Genomic DNA, 17,040 nt, shown 5'->3' on the forward strand with positions numbered 1-17,040 from the left:
AATTCTGCTGAGAAGGGTTGGAAAAGTATCATACAGGTGGTGACAGTTAAGCCAGGCCTTGAAAGATGACTAGAATTTTATCAGCTGAGGAAAGAAGAAATGGTTTATCAAGCAATGCGGACAGAATAAATAAAGGTGAAAAGACACAAAGTGTACAGAGCATCGTGATGCTGGCAAAAAAATACACTGAAGTGGGGAAATCTATATTTAAGTAAATACAGCAAGTTTGTTGAGTAGCAATTTCTTCACTGCAATTTAAACTGCCAAACAGGGGGGCGCCTGGAAGGCTCAGTCGTTAAGCGTCTGCCTTCAGCTCGGGTCACGATCCCAGCGTTCTGGGATCAAGTCCCACATCAGGCTCCTCTGCTGGGAGCCTGCTTCTCCCTCTCCCACACCCCCTGCTTGTGTTCCCTCTCTCGCTGCCTCCCTCTCTGTCAAATAAATAAATAAAATCTTAAAAAAAATAAAGAAAATAAACTGCCAAACAGAAACCCCTTTTTCAATTATCAGCTCTAACAATTCTTCACAAATAACTAAGCTTTAAGGTAGTACTTTATTTTTATTATGTCTTATACTTTTCAAAATGTCCTGGGTTTAAAGAATAATACCTGAACTTGATTATAATATGTAATTTTTTTTTAAGATTTTATTTATTTATTTAATTTATTTGAGAGCATGAGGGAGAAAGCGTGTGCTAGAGAGAGAGAGAAAGAGAGAGAGAGAGCTTGAGAGCAAGAGCACAAGCATGGTAAGAGGCAGAGGGAGAGGGAGAAGCAGACTCCCCGTTGAGCAGGGAGCCCAATGCAGGACTCGATCCCATGACTCTGGGATGACCTGAGCGAAAGGCAGACACTTTGACTGAGCCACCCAGGCACCCCTGTAATTCTTATTTTTAAACTTGAATCATATAACAGAATTTGGTTGACTAAATGAATTCAGTATTAGGACTAAAAGCCTATATTCACCACACCAAAAGTAAAAAAGTTTTAAAATTGGGCTGTGCTAATGAATAATTTTAAAATGAAATCTTTATTCTTAGTTCAATAAAAAGTTATTTTTTAATACAACATAAACTAATTCTAAATTGTTTAATTCAGAAGAACATTATTTCAAACTTTTGCAGATGATTTTGGTCTTAAATTCACAATAATATTGTGCTATTTTAAAAGAACAAAGATTTTGTATGACATATAATACAGAAGTGAAAATAATTCATTTCCTAACAAACACAAGACAAACTAAGTTCATTAATAAGTTAACAGTAATAATAATTCATTAGTAAGATCACCTTAGGCTAAAGGGAAAGAGATCTTCTTTCCATAATCGGCCTGAGGTGACCTCTGAAAATGGTTTGCTATTCACTTGACCCAGGAACCCTAAAAATCATGCAAATCAAGAGGTCCAAATCTTCCTGTTCACTTTAAGAACACACGTGAAATTGCCCAGGCCATCAAGGGTATGCATATCTGAAAAGCCACCAACTATCTGAAGGATGTCACACCACAGAAGCCATGTGTGCCACTGTGTCGCTACATGGTGGAGTTGGTACGTGTGCCCAGGCCAAACAGTTGGTGGCCCAAAAAGAGTAAATTTTTACTGCACATGCTTACAAATACAGAGAGTAATGCTGAATTTAAGGGTTTGGATGTAGATTTTCTGGTCATTAAGCACATCCAGGTGAACAAAGCCCCCAAGATACAAAATAGAACTTACAGGGCTCATGGTCTAATCTATATGTGATTAACCTATATGTGAGCTCTCCTGCCACGTTGAGATGATCCTTACTGAAAAAGAGCAGACTGTTTCTAAACCAGAAGAGGAAATTGCACAGAAAAAAACAATATCCCAGAAGAAACTGAAGAAACAAAAACTTACTGCCTGGGAGTAAATTCTACATAAAATAAATGCAAATGAAAGTATAAACAGAAAAAAAAATAATAAAGGGAAGGAAAAACAGAATTCTAGTAATGAACATCAGAGGACATAGACATAACTTTCTCCAGGGATGAAGTCAGGGAAGTAAATATCATAGTCTTCCCATGTGTGCATTAGCCACATACCTGGACGAAATCTTTCCCTTGATAAATATCTAAGGTAAAAAAAGTGATAAAAACAGGTATCCCTTTTCTACTTCTAAAATAGCCCTCTGATAGGAACACCTGGGTGGCTCAGATGGTTGGGCGTCTGCCTTTGGCTCGGGTCATGATCCCAGGGTACTGGGATGGAGTCCTGCGTTGGGCTCCCTGCTCAGTGGGGAGCCTGCTTCTCCCTCTCCCTCTGCCCCTCCCCCTGCTTGTGCTCTCTTGCTCTCTGTCAAATAAATAAATAAATAAAACCTTACAAAAATAAAATATCCCTTTGATAATATGCATTTGGAAATTTTCCCTTGTTGAAAATTACTAAAATCAAGAAGTCACTGAAAAAATATCCAGTGTCCATTTTGTAAGATCTTTAGAAATATTATAATTACTTAAAAGTACCTCCAATTTAATTTTGTATAAAAAGAAAGGAAAAAAGAACTACAAAAGATATTCTTAAGTACATTCAACTTCAATTATAATTAAATAATGAAGTACAAAATAGTGGACAGTCAGAAATGCCAAAAACTAAGTACACAAGGAGGTGTCAATGTGAATAGTGATTTGATGAAGAATGAGATACTGATGTAATCTTGGGATATCTTCCCCCATGAAATACTAACCAAAGGAGAAAATGGAGGGGTGCCTGGGTGGCACAGCGGTTAAGCGTCTGCCTTCGGCTCAGGGCGTGATCCTGGCGTTATGGGATCAAGCCCCACATCAGGCTCCTCCGCTATGAGCCTGCTTCTTCCTCTCCCACTCCCCCTGCTTATGTTCCCTCTCTCGCTGGCTGTCTCTCTCTCTGTAAAATAAATAAATAAAATCTTTAAAAAAAAAAAAAAAGAAAAGAAAATGATGTGGAGAACCCTGATAAGAGAACAAAATGATCAGACGATCAAGTTTAAGATCTCTAGTGGGTTAACTCCATGTGCCCCATGATATAATGCAAGAAAAACACAGTATAATTTTTGTGGTGTTCTTACCAAGGGCACTACCTGAATCTGCTCATAAAAGAAACATCAATTCTCTCTCTGCCTCTCCCTGCCACCTCCCTCTCTAAAAAAAATAAAACAAAACAAAACAATCACATGGACCCTGTTTGAGGGCCAACCTTTAATATAAGCCACATACTCTACAAAACTGTTAAGGACACAAAGACAAGAAAAGAATGGGGACATATTCCAGACTGGAGGAGAATGACAGGATGGATTAATAGAGCACATTTTCTCAAATGGACTGCAAGTGGTAAAATTTGAATAGGGTCCATAAAATGGACAGCAGTGTTATCAATGTTGATTTCCAAACTTGGAGGGTTGATTGCGGTTTGACAAGAATGTTCTTGTTTTTGAGAAATACAATGAAGTATGTGGGGTTATGGGGCATCATTATCTGCAACTTCGCAAATAGTTCCAAAAAAGATGAATGATAATGGACATGTGATTAATGTAATGGGTGAGGAAAGAAGATACAGTAAGTGCACATTAACAGTTGAAAAATCTGGATGAGGAGAGTTTGTGTTACATTTGAAACTTTTACATAAGTCTGAAATTATCTCAAAATAGATTTCTTAAAAATTTAGTCCTGAAAATTGAATTAAAACCATAAGCTTCTCTATCTCTCTAATAAATAAATAAATCTTTAATTAAAAAAGGGGGGGAGGACACCTGGGTGGCTCAGTTGGTTGAGTGTCCGACTCTTGGTTTCAGCTCGGTGATCTTGGGGTCATGGGGTCCAGCCCTGCATCAGGCTCCAAGCTCAGTGGGGAGTCTGCTTGGGATTCTCTCTCTCCCTCTCCCTCTGCCCCTCCCCCATACTGCATGCACGCATGCACATGCACACTTTCTCTCTCAAATAAATAAATCTCAAAAAAACTGTAAGCGTGCTGCTGGAATTCAGCTTGTCTAAGGCAGGAAACACTTTTGTATAGAAACAAACAAAAGTGACCTTCTCCAAAAATATTGGTAAAACTCCATCTATCACTTCACATACCAGGCACCTGAGATCTGGTAGACTGTTGAATTAAGTGAACATAGCCACAGGAAGGAATAAGGAAACCAAATAGTCAGCTAGCTATTAACTGTAGACAAGTCACTTCACTCCTTGGAATTAATTTTTCTTATTTCTAAAGTGAAAAGATTAAATGAGATTATCTCTGGCAGCAAAACATAAGGCCAGTATTAAGGAGCCTGGGCATGAATATGTACAGTCTTATCAGCTAATAAATGTGTGACTAAAGTCAGGCCACAGTAACTTCCAACACAACATGTGTAAAATAAAAATCAGCACAGCTTCCAACTGCTGAGGACCATCTGCCATTTTGAAAAGACAGACAGGTTAATACTGTTCTGAAATGCTTTCTGTACAATTACGTATAGTAAACATCGGAACTACAATAATTTTTTAAAAAGATTACTATGGCAGATTGGAGAAACAGCCAAATTTTGAGTTTGATATTAAATTACCTTTCAAATTTAAAGATCCTGTCTTATTCAAGACATCTTGTGTTTCACTGTTGATGTACACAGATCTGTTTATAATTAATAATTACTGAATAATAAAACCCAAACCAATAATGTGGAACATAATCAGGGCTTTAAATAGAAGCAAAGCTTTTATTTTGGTGTTAGCTTTTAAAAAAGATTTATTGCATTTAAGGTGATCATAATAGCCAATATATATTAAAACTAGGTTGTAAGCAGATGAATCCCTCAACTAAGTTGTTAAAAATACCTATGTTTGTGGCCTGGCAAAACAGTTACCAACAGTCATGATATATCAGACCCTGAGGTAAGGTAACACAACTGGGTTTGGCAAACTTTTCCTCTAAAGGGCCAGACGGTAATTATTTTAGCCTTAGTGGGCCACATACATTTATGTCACATGTTCTTTGTTTTTTTCTTTTTTAATGACTCTTTAAAAATGTAAAAACCCATCTTAGTTCAACCCACCTTAGTTCAAGTGCCTTATAAAAACAGGTGAGGACCATACCTGGCCCACAGGCTATAGTTTGCCAACTCCTGATATAAAATAAAAAGGTCAAAGAAATTCAATCAATAAGAGGATGGGGCCTGTTTTATACACATATGTAGGTAAACAAAGACTATTATAAACATTAAACACAAAGATATTTACCCTGAATCCAATTAAAAATAGGGAAAAATGTTAGATATACAGATAATATAAAAGTGAAATTAAAAATAAAATTATTTAACATTACATACTCTGGTGTATACACTGGTAACCAGTAGACTAGTCTTCCACCTAATACGAGGGTCTCAGCTGCGAAGTTTAACAGGTCAAAAAACATATCACTCAGATGATAACTCAAGGAAACAGGAACATGGCTTTCTGGACTAGAAAAAGAAAACAAAATTTCAAAATCAGTGAAAAACCTTAAGACCGTTAAACTTAGCTAATTAAAAAGCACAACATGCTTCTTCTCAAAATAGTAACATACTATATTTAACTTTCACTTACCATTTTTCCATTCCCTTCGGTATTTCCTTCTGAGAACCTGTTCTTCTTGTAGACTCTCTGATACCATATGGAGCTAGACAAAAAACACAAATAACATGGATAGTCAAAAGTCACCTAATCACCAGGTAGGCGAAGATGGATATCATGGGCCTCCAGATGGGATACTCGGAGAGGAACACATCGCCACCTATGAAATATTCCAGCCGAGAATGCATAACACAAGGAACATTCTATTTAAAACATTGGGAAGGACAGCAGGGCACTATGTTCTTCAAAAATGTCAATGTCATAAAAAGAGAGAAAGGCTGTGACAGTGTGACAAACTAAAAAAGGCCTAAAAGAGATATTACCAAATGAAAAACATGATACCAGACTGGATACTGTCCCAGAGGGAAAAACAAAAAAATAAATAAAGGAATATTACTGGGTGACTAACAGACGTGGATGACAAAATAAAATTCAACTATTGCATTGACTTATTGAAACTGATAACTATACTCCAGCTACCTAAGAGACAATCCTTATTCTTAGGAAATACACACTGCAGTATAGGGGTAAAAGACCACAGTGTGTCCAACTCACTCTCTATGGATTAAAAAAAGTTACATACTTTATATAAATATACATAATGAGAACAAACAATAAATTAGATTAATGAAAAGCCCCCAATTTTTGTAAAGCAGATTCATACTGACAGTGTAATACCTTGATAATTTTTCTTTTGTTAAAGCTGAAACCACCTAAATTACCAAAGAACTGAAATGAGCTGAGATGGAAGGGTTGAGATACACTTGCCACTATTTACAGATTTACTGCAAAATACAGTAGAAAAGGCCAACCTATTCTTAGATAGGATTCCTGCAAAGCCCAGAACTCATGAGGCACAGGAAAACAAGTTCTCATTCACATTCCTGAATCTCAGTGGGTTCACCAGCCTATTGACTCACAGAATCCCAAATTTCTTGTAACTCTAGAATGGAGATGTCAGTGAAAACATGTGCTACAAAAACAAAGCTAAACATAACACCAACGCTTACACATGGAGAATTATGTGATATCTAAAACTCTCTTCTTTGGAGCACCCGGGTGGCTCAGTCGGTTGAGTGTCTGACTCTTGGTTTCAGCTCAGGTCATGATCTCATGGTTGTGGGACTAAGCCCCATGTTGGGCTCCACGCTCAGTGGATAGTATGCTTGAGGATTCTCTCCCTCTGCCCCTCCCCCCAACTCAAGGGGTGGGGGGAACCCATCTTCTCTCTCTCTCTCAAATAAATAAATCTTTTTTTAAAAAAATCAAAAAATAAAACTCTTCTTTGACATCTGACACTCTAATTGCAAATGACATTTTGGCTTCAATTGGTATATTAATAACCAATTATAGTCAAAAATTTTAAACAAATATATGCTCCAAAAAATAAACCGAAGAGAAAAAGGAAAGACAAGTTACTCTATATAATTTAAAAAACCAAAATAGTAAACTCTCAACTACTTAATTAAATTGGTATCCTGCCTTATGGTCACATTTTTTTCCTTCTCACTATGTGAAGAAGTCAGGGGGTGGGGTGGGAGTGAAGAGTAGTACAAGCTAGTATTCTTCTGCGTGTTGATAAATTTTCTACTTTAAATGTAAATGACTTTAGGAAACTAATCCTACTCTTACTTTTGTATAAAAATAAACTTACGATCGGTGATGATTGCATCAAAATATGTGCCCTTTCTCCAGGAAGGTTTAGATGCATCTGAAACCAGGACATCAAGGTAATACTTCTCTAAACCATATTGACGAAGATTTGCCCTAATGTTTTCATCTGGTCCTCTCCATTTCTGGTTTTTCCTACTAGCCTTTCCTAAAGGGAAAGAAAAAGGAACACAGAAACTACTAAACCAAATAGAGCATTCTTATTTCTTATCTTACATCTACTCAAATAAAACTTGCTTTCACTTAAAATCTTAACTTTATTTACATAAAGTTATTTTTAGTTCAACTTACTACAAAAATATATTTTGAACAGTAAAATGTACTGTCCAACTGATCTTGTTCTATCATCTTTCAATCATCTTAAACACTCATTCAATACTTACTGAATTGAAAGCATATACAAGTAAGACACAAAGCTGTATAGAACATGGTCCCCTTCCTCCAGGAGCATATAGGCCCGTGTAGAAACAGGGATGAATCAGATAAATGAAACAGAAATGAAGAGAGCAAACTTGGGAAATGAAGGAGCGAACAGGCCAAATGGAGACATTACAGATGAAAAGTTAAAGTGGGGGTTGAAGGAAGAAGTTCAAAAGTTCTGGTTTAGGAGACACAAGTGGATGATGATACTCTTGATTAAGATAGGAGAAACCAGGGTGCCTGGGTGGCTCAGTTGGTCAAACACCCAACTCTTGATTTCAGCTCAAGTCATGATCTCAGGGACATGAGACCGAGCCCACGGTCGGCATGGAGCCTGCTTAAGATTCTCTCTCCCGGGGTGCCTGGGTGGCACAGCGGTTAAGCGTCTGCCTTCAGCTCAGGGAGTGATCCCAGCGTTCCGGGATCGAGCCCCACATCAGGCTCCTCCGCTATGAGCCTGCTTCTTCCTCTCCCACTCCCCCTGCTTGTGTTCCCTCTCTCGCTGGCTGTCTCTATCTCTGTAAAATAAATAAATAAAATCTTTTAAAAAAAAAAAAAAAGATTCTCTCTCCCTCTCTGCCTGCCCCTACCTGCCTCCTCTCAAAAAAAAAAAAAAAATTAGAGAAACCACGAGGTTAGGGGAAAAAATGGGATTTGAGGTGTACTGATTGTGCTTGTCAGCTACCCAGAGAACATTCGGAAAGAGCTACTCAGTGGGTAGTTAGAAGCCCGAATATATACACTGAGGAGATACCACTATATGCACTTAAGTTAAATCCATAAGAATGAATGACATTTTTTATTAACCTAGGTGGCAGTTACAGGTTTGTTCTATAATTATTCTATTTTTATACACTCTTCTGTATCTTGATCTCCTTTACAATAAAAACAAAACTTAAAAAAGTCAAAAGGAGAAGAATGACATGACTCTGCATAACATGCATTGTGAGAGGAGAAGTGGTCAAAAAGAGAAGCCTGGGGAACAGCAACATGTTAGCACAGGTCAAAGAAATCCAAAGGGCCTTCAGGAGATGGAGATGGAACAGCCAAAGAAGTAAAAGTACCACCCGATGAGGCCACACAGTCCAGGAAACCAAGGGAGGCTTTACAAAGGTCAACACTGCTGAATACTATAGATCTGTAGCCCTAGTAAGAGTTTTCAGTAGGTGTGGGAGCTAGAAAATAATAGAAAACAGTGAGAGATGAAAAAGAAGAGGCAGCAAGTAAATGCTAGTTTTCAAGATGCACTTTGGCAAAAGGAAGTGGAAAACAAAGTGGCAGCCAGAGGGCCCCTACAGAAGTGATAGGAAAGGTTTTATACTTTTAAAATAAGAGATTTTGAGAATATTTGAGAGTACAGAAAGTGATTACAAGCACGTGAAACAGAGGGCATATTTAACAACATCTTGGATAAGTTCTGAGAAAATTCTACCTCCATCAGAATTCTACCTAAGTAGACTGAAAGATTAAAATATAACTTTCATAAATAAGAATTCTAATAAATTATATAGGACAATCTCCTTAAAGCAAATATACTGCTTCTACTAAAAGCAAACTGGACTAATTCTTCTTAGCACTTTGTCTGCTCTATCATATTGCCAAGAATATCTTTTTCTGGTTAGCCCATTTAGGTGAACTTGATAAAACATAACCAATTCTCCTTATGATAAATATTATTAAATTCCTTAGAGTCAAGGTAGGAAAAAAGAGAGGTAGTAGAACACTATATGGCAAATTGTTTCAGGAAAAAAAAGGTATAATAAATTCTCATCAATACAATAACTTGAGAAAAACTGGGTGGTAAAAAAGAAAAAGGGTGTTCAAAGGGCTGATTCTAGTTATAATAATGGAATACACCATAAATAGAATTTCAAAATCATCAATGAAACTTGACATTTTTAGTACCATTCAGGTATATGGAAATACTTTCTTCAGTTTGATTCAATTCCATCCAATCATGTATCATTAGCAAAGTGTCTAGATTTTAAAACAGTTTCCAAAATTGCCTCAAGAGCAAGCAAATGTTTGCCTCGAGTTAACCTGAGTCTAATGCAGAATCTTCTAAGTTACTGTCACTTTCACCGCTTCAAAGATATTTTGGTTGGTTATGGAATTAAAAGCAATATGGTACTCAAGGACCAGAAATTAATCCAGTATTCATGCAAGAGTACGATTATGAATAAAAAATGGTGATAATCTTTAAATAGAAACTGTATGTTATTAACATGGACACGCTGATTAGAAGATGGCTAGTCCCTGTCCTACTTCCTTCCCAAGCCTAAAGTTTACAACCTTAGAGTTTGCCAACTTTTTAAAAATCTCTCTAAGACTGTGAGGGGAGCTTTTTCTTTTTCATCTTTGTGTTCCCCCAGGAGATCACTTTGCACATACTGAATCACTTCATAAAAAGCAGATATCCAACAAAATCTTATTGTTTGTAAGAATAAATAAAACTACATTATATCACAACTCTGTATCTTAACATTAAAGATAGATGCATAATGCCATATAAACCCATTTAATTATTTTGAAGGCACATTTGGTACAAGAACAAAGACTATAACAGTCTAGAAGCTCTACTCACCCAAGCCATGAACTGTATTGTAGTCTATGTCTGTCCCATAAACATATGCACCAAAATGAGCAGATGCTATCAGAAGGCCACCTGAAAAATCACACAATTATGGTCTGTTAACCAGAAAGCCCCAGACTCTCGTTTCTTCCCCTACTGAGTCTGATCTAGAGTCTTACAAACTAGCTGTAGGCAGAGTACCAGAGAGTAACACTGGTCCTGACCATATTTTGCAAGCCTCAGAAGTAAACCTCTAAATTGTGCTCACTACATTGGTCACAATGTAGGGAATTAATATATGTACTGTCATCATTACTTTAAACATACTGCTTAGGGAAAATTACCTTTTTTTTAATCAAAATAATGTATATTTAGAGATTTTCATCTGATTTTGAGAGGTCTATACAAAGCATCTTACTCCTTACTTACCAATGAGCATATAAAGCTGCTATATAAAAGAGCTAGCAATAAATAAATTCTGACAACTGGGCTCAATTCCCATGGAAGCCTGAGTTTCAAATTACTTAAGGGGGCATTAATTAATATGTAAGACATTAATCCCTACAAAAATTAAAATATTAGGACAAGAAATAGTTATTCCTGTAATCAGTGAAGCAATTACCTCTTTTTAAACTGTAAATATGAATTTCTGAATAACTATTATCAAGCACACACAAGAAAATAATACAATGACTTTTCTGTTTCCTTAGTGCTGTGATCGAAGTAAGAATAAAAGTCCCAACACAATTTGACTAGACTAACTTAATAGCTGTGCCCAGCTCACAGAGAAAAATCCTAATAAAGATTTAAAAACTAATGAAACCCTTTAAAATAAAAGGAAATAATATTTTTAAATTGTTTAAGGACAAAAACCAAAGTTATTTTAATAACTCTACTTTCCATTGAACTTTACTTTTTTTAATCATCCAAATTAAAATGCTCTTAGTCCTAATAGCTATACCATAGAAAGGTCTGTCAGTCAAAACTGACATCAGAAATATATTCTTAAACTATGCACAGACTCTCTCTATATTTTCCCATATACCCTTCTCAAAAGTAATCTCTAAAATTAAGATGGGTAGTGCCTCCAGAGGGTCAAGATCTATAAATTAATGGTTTTCCTTCCATAGCCATTTAAAACACAGTCTGGGAACATGCACTTAAATAAAGAAACTTTGCTTGTGAAAAATACTGTAACTGACTACTACTACTACTACTACTGGATTCCATGAAGTAGAGAATGGAGGACTAAAAAAAGAACAGCAGAAACCAAAACCTAAGTTCCTTCATACTAACTACAAGAAGCATCTGTATGAGAGGGAAGCTAAGTAAGCCCTCAGTCTTGTTCTATAAATGGAATCATCCATATTTAGGAAAGATACTGTATTGTGATGACCTGGAATACTCACAAAATCACTTCACCCAAATTACGAGGAATTACTACAATTCTGCCAATTAAGGCAGATACTCACCTAGAAGAACTAGTTGTCAAGGGGAACAGAAAAGCTTTCCTGTGCTTCCTTAAACAGAACCTTATCCATTTGGTTAGAGTGAGTTTTGAGAAGACCCAATTTAGAGTACACTGCTGAAAGGAGATGAATAATCTGTTAGACTGCATCTGTTAGTTAACTTTGTGCCCTTTAAGCTTTCAAAGTTTTAAATAAAATCATTATAAATTAGCTTCTCTGAACTGGTCACGGGGTAATCACTGTTAATCATCTAGTTGTTTTCTCAATTAAATTGAAGCATTTTTTACATTTCATTATACCTCAGTTGGCGTTTCCCTGAAGCTTTCTGGTGGAAGAAGGCGTGATAAAGGAGGGGTGAAGTGATGAGGGGCAGGTAATGTGACTCACCCAATTTATTATGCTATCAAATGTACAAATACCACAAACTCAGTGTTCTAATTTCTCCTTACTTAAATAGTAACCACTTTAAGGTTAGGGCAATATCTTATAGGCAAAAGGACATAAGTGGAATTTATTTGTAATACAGAAACTAATTTATGATTTTCATCATTAGAGATTTAAGTGGAAAGCCTTACAAAAGTGTAGAAACGAGAGGCTGGGCTTTGGTTTTGCTGAAAGATAAGGAGACAAGGAGGAAAAATGGAATACTACTATATCTACTTTATCCTTTTTCAAAATGAACTCAGGTAAGTTACACTAGCAGCCTGACCAAAAGGATATTGCTAGAAAATAGAAATTTTACCAGATAAACTAGGAAACTCAGGAAAAGGGGACTACAGAGAGTTGTGGACAAAAACAGGAAGGAAGCAGAGACTATTCCACAGACCTACAGAGACCAGTTACCTCTCTCCGAATTGTCTCTTTTCCTCCCCCATAGTTTCCACCCAGGACCAGGACAGAGTTTCCCAACACCTGGCACCTGTGTCTATCATTCTGCAATGATAAAATTCCAAAGGAGCTGCACTCTTTTCCTTATACTATGGCTCATCTGAAGGTAGAAGCAGCCAAGGAGTGCATACTGGTCTCCTGGGTATATTCCCAATTACTAAAATAGCTGACTCACTTGAGAGAGGGGAAGGAGAAAAGGAATATCTATGGACCTCTGTCATAAAATCATATCACAGCTACCTACAGCAACTGGCTGTGTGCCTGCTTGTACCAACTACTTTCATTATAAATAAAGAATTAATGTTTACAATTTTAACCCTCAGTTTCCTCGCCTGCTGTCACAATTTGCCAACAGTTGCAAATTATGAGTATCTTGGAAATCAGCCGAAGAAGGGACTAGAAAATGAGTTCATGGCCAAATTGTTCATCATCACCATTCAATATTGACTATATCTAACATCTTTCACCAAAAAGGCATCTAAGTTCCTAACAAAATAATAATTTAAAAATAATAATGATAACCATTACAGTCTACTGAAAGTCTACCTTGTGTCAGGCAACTTCCTAAGAATTTCATATACAACTATTACCTCACTTAATCCTCACAATATATTACTATTGCCATTTTATCAATGATGGAACTGAGGCCCAAACAAGTTGAGAACGTTGCCCAAAGTGACATAATAACTAATAGATTAAGGATTTAAAACTCACTCTATTTGCTCTTTTCTCTATACCATTTTCTCTCCTCTGGGGTCAGCACCAATTGAAACAAATATATACTTAGCTTACCAATTAGATAAACAAAAGCAAAATTTGTTATTAAATTAAGTAAAGTTGCACACTCAATTAATAAGAGTTGTATACCATTCACAACTCTTGTATATCATATGCAGACCTGTACCATTATAGGTATTCAACATATCATGCTCATCAATCGTTCAGCCATACTCATATTAGAACAGGACTTCGTAACTACTAAGAGCTGGCCCAATGATAGGTATCTTCTCCCTCAGAAAAAAAATGGAAGTACACAACTTTTTAAAAAATCTTATTAAAATGAAAAGAATGTATTCACTAAAATGGAAAGGAAAGTATGTTTCTACAGCTCATAATGTCATTCTAGACAACGGCAGACTGTCTAAAGAAAAAGGAAAGGCATTTAGGCAGGAAAAGATTATATCTCTCCTTTCAGTTTCCCAGAAGCTTTCTATGCTATCCTATAACCTTGAGAAAATCACAGGTCATGAGAAGTCAGTGGATTAAACATTTGGGAAACTAATATATTTCAATTTTGTGCCTTTAAAATGGGAAAGGATTGGATACACATGACTTTATTTTTAAATATTAGAAAAAGGAAACCAGGAAAAAATACTATCAAAAATATTTTTGAAAAACTATGGCCATGGAGGAGGGCACAGGGTTAGTATTTCCCCAATCCTTCAGAAGGTACTACCCATCAGTGAGACAAAAGGCCCAAGAAAAAACACAAACTATACTTAAGAATTGGGCCCATTCACAATTATATCACCAATTTCAAAACAAAAGCACTAAAAACTAAAGTTCTAAAGCTATGCTTAAACTAGAAACACGAATTACAAAGACAAATTTTAGCAGCATCTTGGCAAAGATCTTCCTCTTTGTAATTTTCAGTTAATTGTCCTATGTAAACAGTCACAGGACCAAGATTTACTACCCACTCTAAGGAGCTGCTCTAAAGCAAATTAGGGGCAGGTCTCCTTGCCACTTACTCCCACTGAAGGTAATCAATATTTTTATTACAGTTAGTATTCCATAATATACCCAACCTCATATACATCAAGGGAAAGAAATTTTACCTATACTAGGAACTCTATTTTTAGACTTTATAGTCTTGTCTACATGTATGTATACATATTAAGCATTATGTGCACGTATGTTTGTCGAAGAATTCTTCTCATTCACAGAAAAAGTTTTTAAAGTCCAAGAACAAATTAAGGATTAATAAAAGGTTTAGCATTTGGAAAAAAGAGAAATTTATAGATCCATTCCTCACAGCATATAAAAAAACTCCAAACAGACCAGAGATCTAGGAAACTAAACTAAAACTATAAACGTACTAGAAGAAATACATAGCTAGATACCTCTCTAACTTAGATGTAGGAAAAACTTTTGCATGGCAAAAGTCAACTGCTTGCAAAGTCAAAAAATAAATGGCAAACTGGGAGAAAATATTTGGTTTTGTATACACACACACACACACACACACATGCATGTAATATACATATGTATATATCTTTGCATACATACAAAAAACAAGAAAAAAGAGGAAGGGCTAATTCCCTAACATACAAGTACTTTCAAAAATAAAGAAATGTCTACATAAAAACGGGCAAAAGACATGAAAAATATTTCCAATAAAATTATTAAAATAGCCCTTAAAATATAAAAGGTTGCAACAACATGGATGGAACTAGTTAAGTGAAATAAGTCAATGAGAGAAAAATAATTATCATATGCTATCACTAATATGCGGAATTTAAGAAACAAGGCAGAGGCTCATAGGGGAAGAGAGGAAAAATGAAAAAAGACAAACCAGAGAGGGAGACAGACCATAAGAGACTCTTAATCATAGGAAACAAACTGAGGGTTGCTGGAGGGGAGGGGTAACTAGGTGATGGACACTGGGGAGGGTATGTGTTGTAATGAGCACTGGGTATTAACATAAGACTCATGAATCACAGACCTGTACCCCTGAAACAATTTTAATATATAATACATTATATGTTAAAATATATATATATGTATATATAAAAGGTTATTAGACTTCACTCATAATAAGAGAAATACAAAATAACACTACACTGAGATTATGTTTTCATCCAACAGACTGGCAACATTTCGAAACCTTGACAGTAAACTCTGCTGGTGAAGCAAGGTTTAGCAATATACATACATTCTTAAACCAGCAATTCTACTTTTAAGAATTTACCCTAGAGCCGTATCTCCAACATTATGCAAGTATATATACGAAAGAGTATTAATTGCAGGCTTTATTTGTAACTCTAAAATACTGGACACTACCCATGTCCAAGTATAGGAGACTATTTGAATAAATCATAGTATATACACCCATAGAGTACAACTATAAAAAAGAATGAAGACAATCCCTATGAATTAACAGACAGTGATTTTCAGGAAAAACTGTTAATTGAGAAAAGCAAAGTGGTGTAAGAAAGAAGTAGAAATAAAATGTACATATATCTGCCTATCATTACAAAAAAAAAAAAACAAACAAACAAGAAGAATCAACTTTAAAAAAAAAAGAAGTTGGTTATCTACAAGGGATGGGGGATAAGAATGGAAGAGATATGGAAAGGAGTGATATTTGAGTATACCTCTCGTATAGTTGACTTTTGGAAGCAAATTGATCTTCTACATATTTAAAAATAAATAAACACGGATGGAAGGAGGTAAAAAATCTAAAACTGAGGGCAATCTGAAAAAAATGAACTCCGAACTGATTTTTAAATGAAGGGGAATAAAAAGAAAGCACAATATTTGACTTTACTGCCCTTCAGGTGGGGTAGAGAACTGAATACATAGCCTAAAAACATATCCTTTTAATAGGGTTTTTGTATTGTTTTGCTTTTCTTTTAGTGGTAAGGGCAAAGCAATTTTGAAACTATTTTAGATGTGTTATGGGAATGAGCAAAAGAATAAATGTGTAGATGGTGAAAGAAAACAGGATTCTCACCGTGGAAGAAGGCACATGTAAAAACGGAATGGGGATAGGCAAGAAAGAAATCTGTCGGGATAGACTAGAACTTGTAGTATATATGAAAATTCACAATTTCTACAATATGTGTATATATCCACATGCCCACACAGTACATACATAGGGATATGTGTACGTGCACACACATTTATATGCATATTGTGCACATACACATGTAAATGTCCTAGCTTATCTGCTGAAAGGGTCGAAAAATGAAGATACTTAGCACCCAGATCTTGGTCTCTAATACCATTCCCCACTAAAAGAAACACTTCCTTGAAGAAATGACTGATTCCAGGGTTTGGGCAGGTAAAAGAAGAGCCAGAAAGAAGTGCCCAAAAATAAAAGACAGATTCAGTGCAAAAGGGCCCCACTTGGCAAACGTAGGACAATTTGAGGAACAAAATAATTAAGTAATGAATTATAGACCACTAAGAGGAATCCACAAGCTTATATTAATAATAAATACATAGGAGAGAAGAAAGAGCTCTTGGTCACGTGGTAATTGTGGAGGGAGTACTATTATTGGAAAATCATCCCTTTGTGACCAAAGTTAAGACTGGCTCGGGCAAGAATCAACAATGAATGCCAAACCTGACAACTTGGCAGGGGTGAGGGGAAATTTAGATGCAGAACAGGATATTTACATGGGTCTTAACATGTGTCCCCACAGGCCGCCTA

At 36.0% G+C, this 17,040-nt stretch overlaps 1 protein-coding gene and 1 pseudogene across 3 annotated transcripts in view; one reads left to right on the forward strand and one right to left on the reverse strand.

The window, feature by feature from the left end:
* TRMT11 (tRNA methyltransferase 11 homolog) overlaps positions 1-17,040 on the reverse strand; it is a 56,965-nt gene that overhangs the window by 22,544 nt on the left and 17,381 nt on the right. For all 3 annotated transcript variants that reach the window (XM_026504756.4, XM_026504759.4, XM_057311064.1), the window contains 4 exons: positions 10,258-10,338; positions 7,237-7,401; positions 5,556-5,628; positions 5,300-5,431 (listed from right to left, as the gene is read on the reverse strand). In XM_026504756.4, coding sequence (XP_026360541.1) covers positions 5,300-5,431; positions 5,556-5,628; positions 7,237-7,401; positions 10,258-10,338 — 451 coding nt within the window. The remainder of the gene's footprint in view (positions 1-5,299; positions 5,432-5,555; positions 5,629-7,236; positions 7,402-10,257; positions 10,339-17,040) is intronic.
* On the forward strand, positions 1,347-1,888 carry LOC113259420 (60S ribosomal protein L17-like; annotated as a pseudogene).

Source organism: Ursus arctos, unplaced genomic scaffold, assembly GCF_023065955.2.
Source record: "Ursus arctos isolate Adak ecotype North America unplaced genomic scaffold, UrsArc2.0 scaffold_13, whole genome shotgun sequence".
Taxonomy (NCBI): Eukaryota; Metazoa; Chordata; class Mammalia; order Carnivora; family Ursidae; genus Ursus; species Ursus arctos.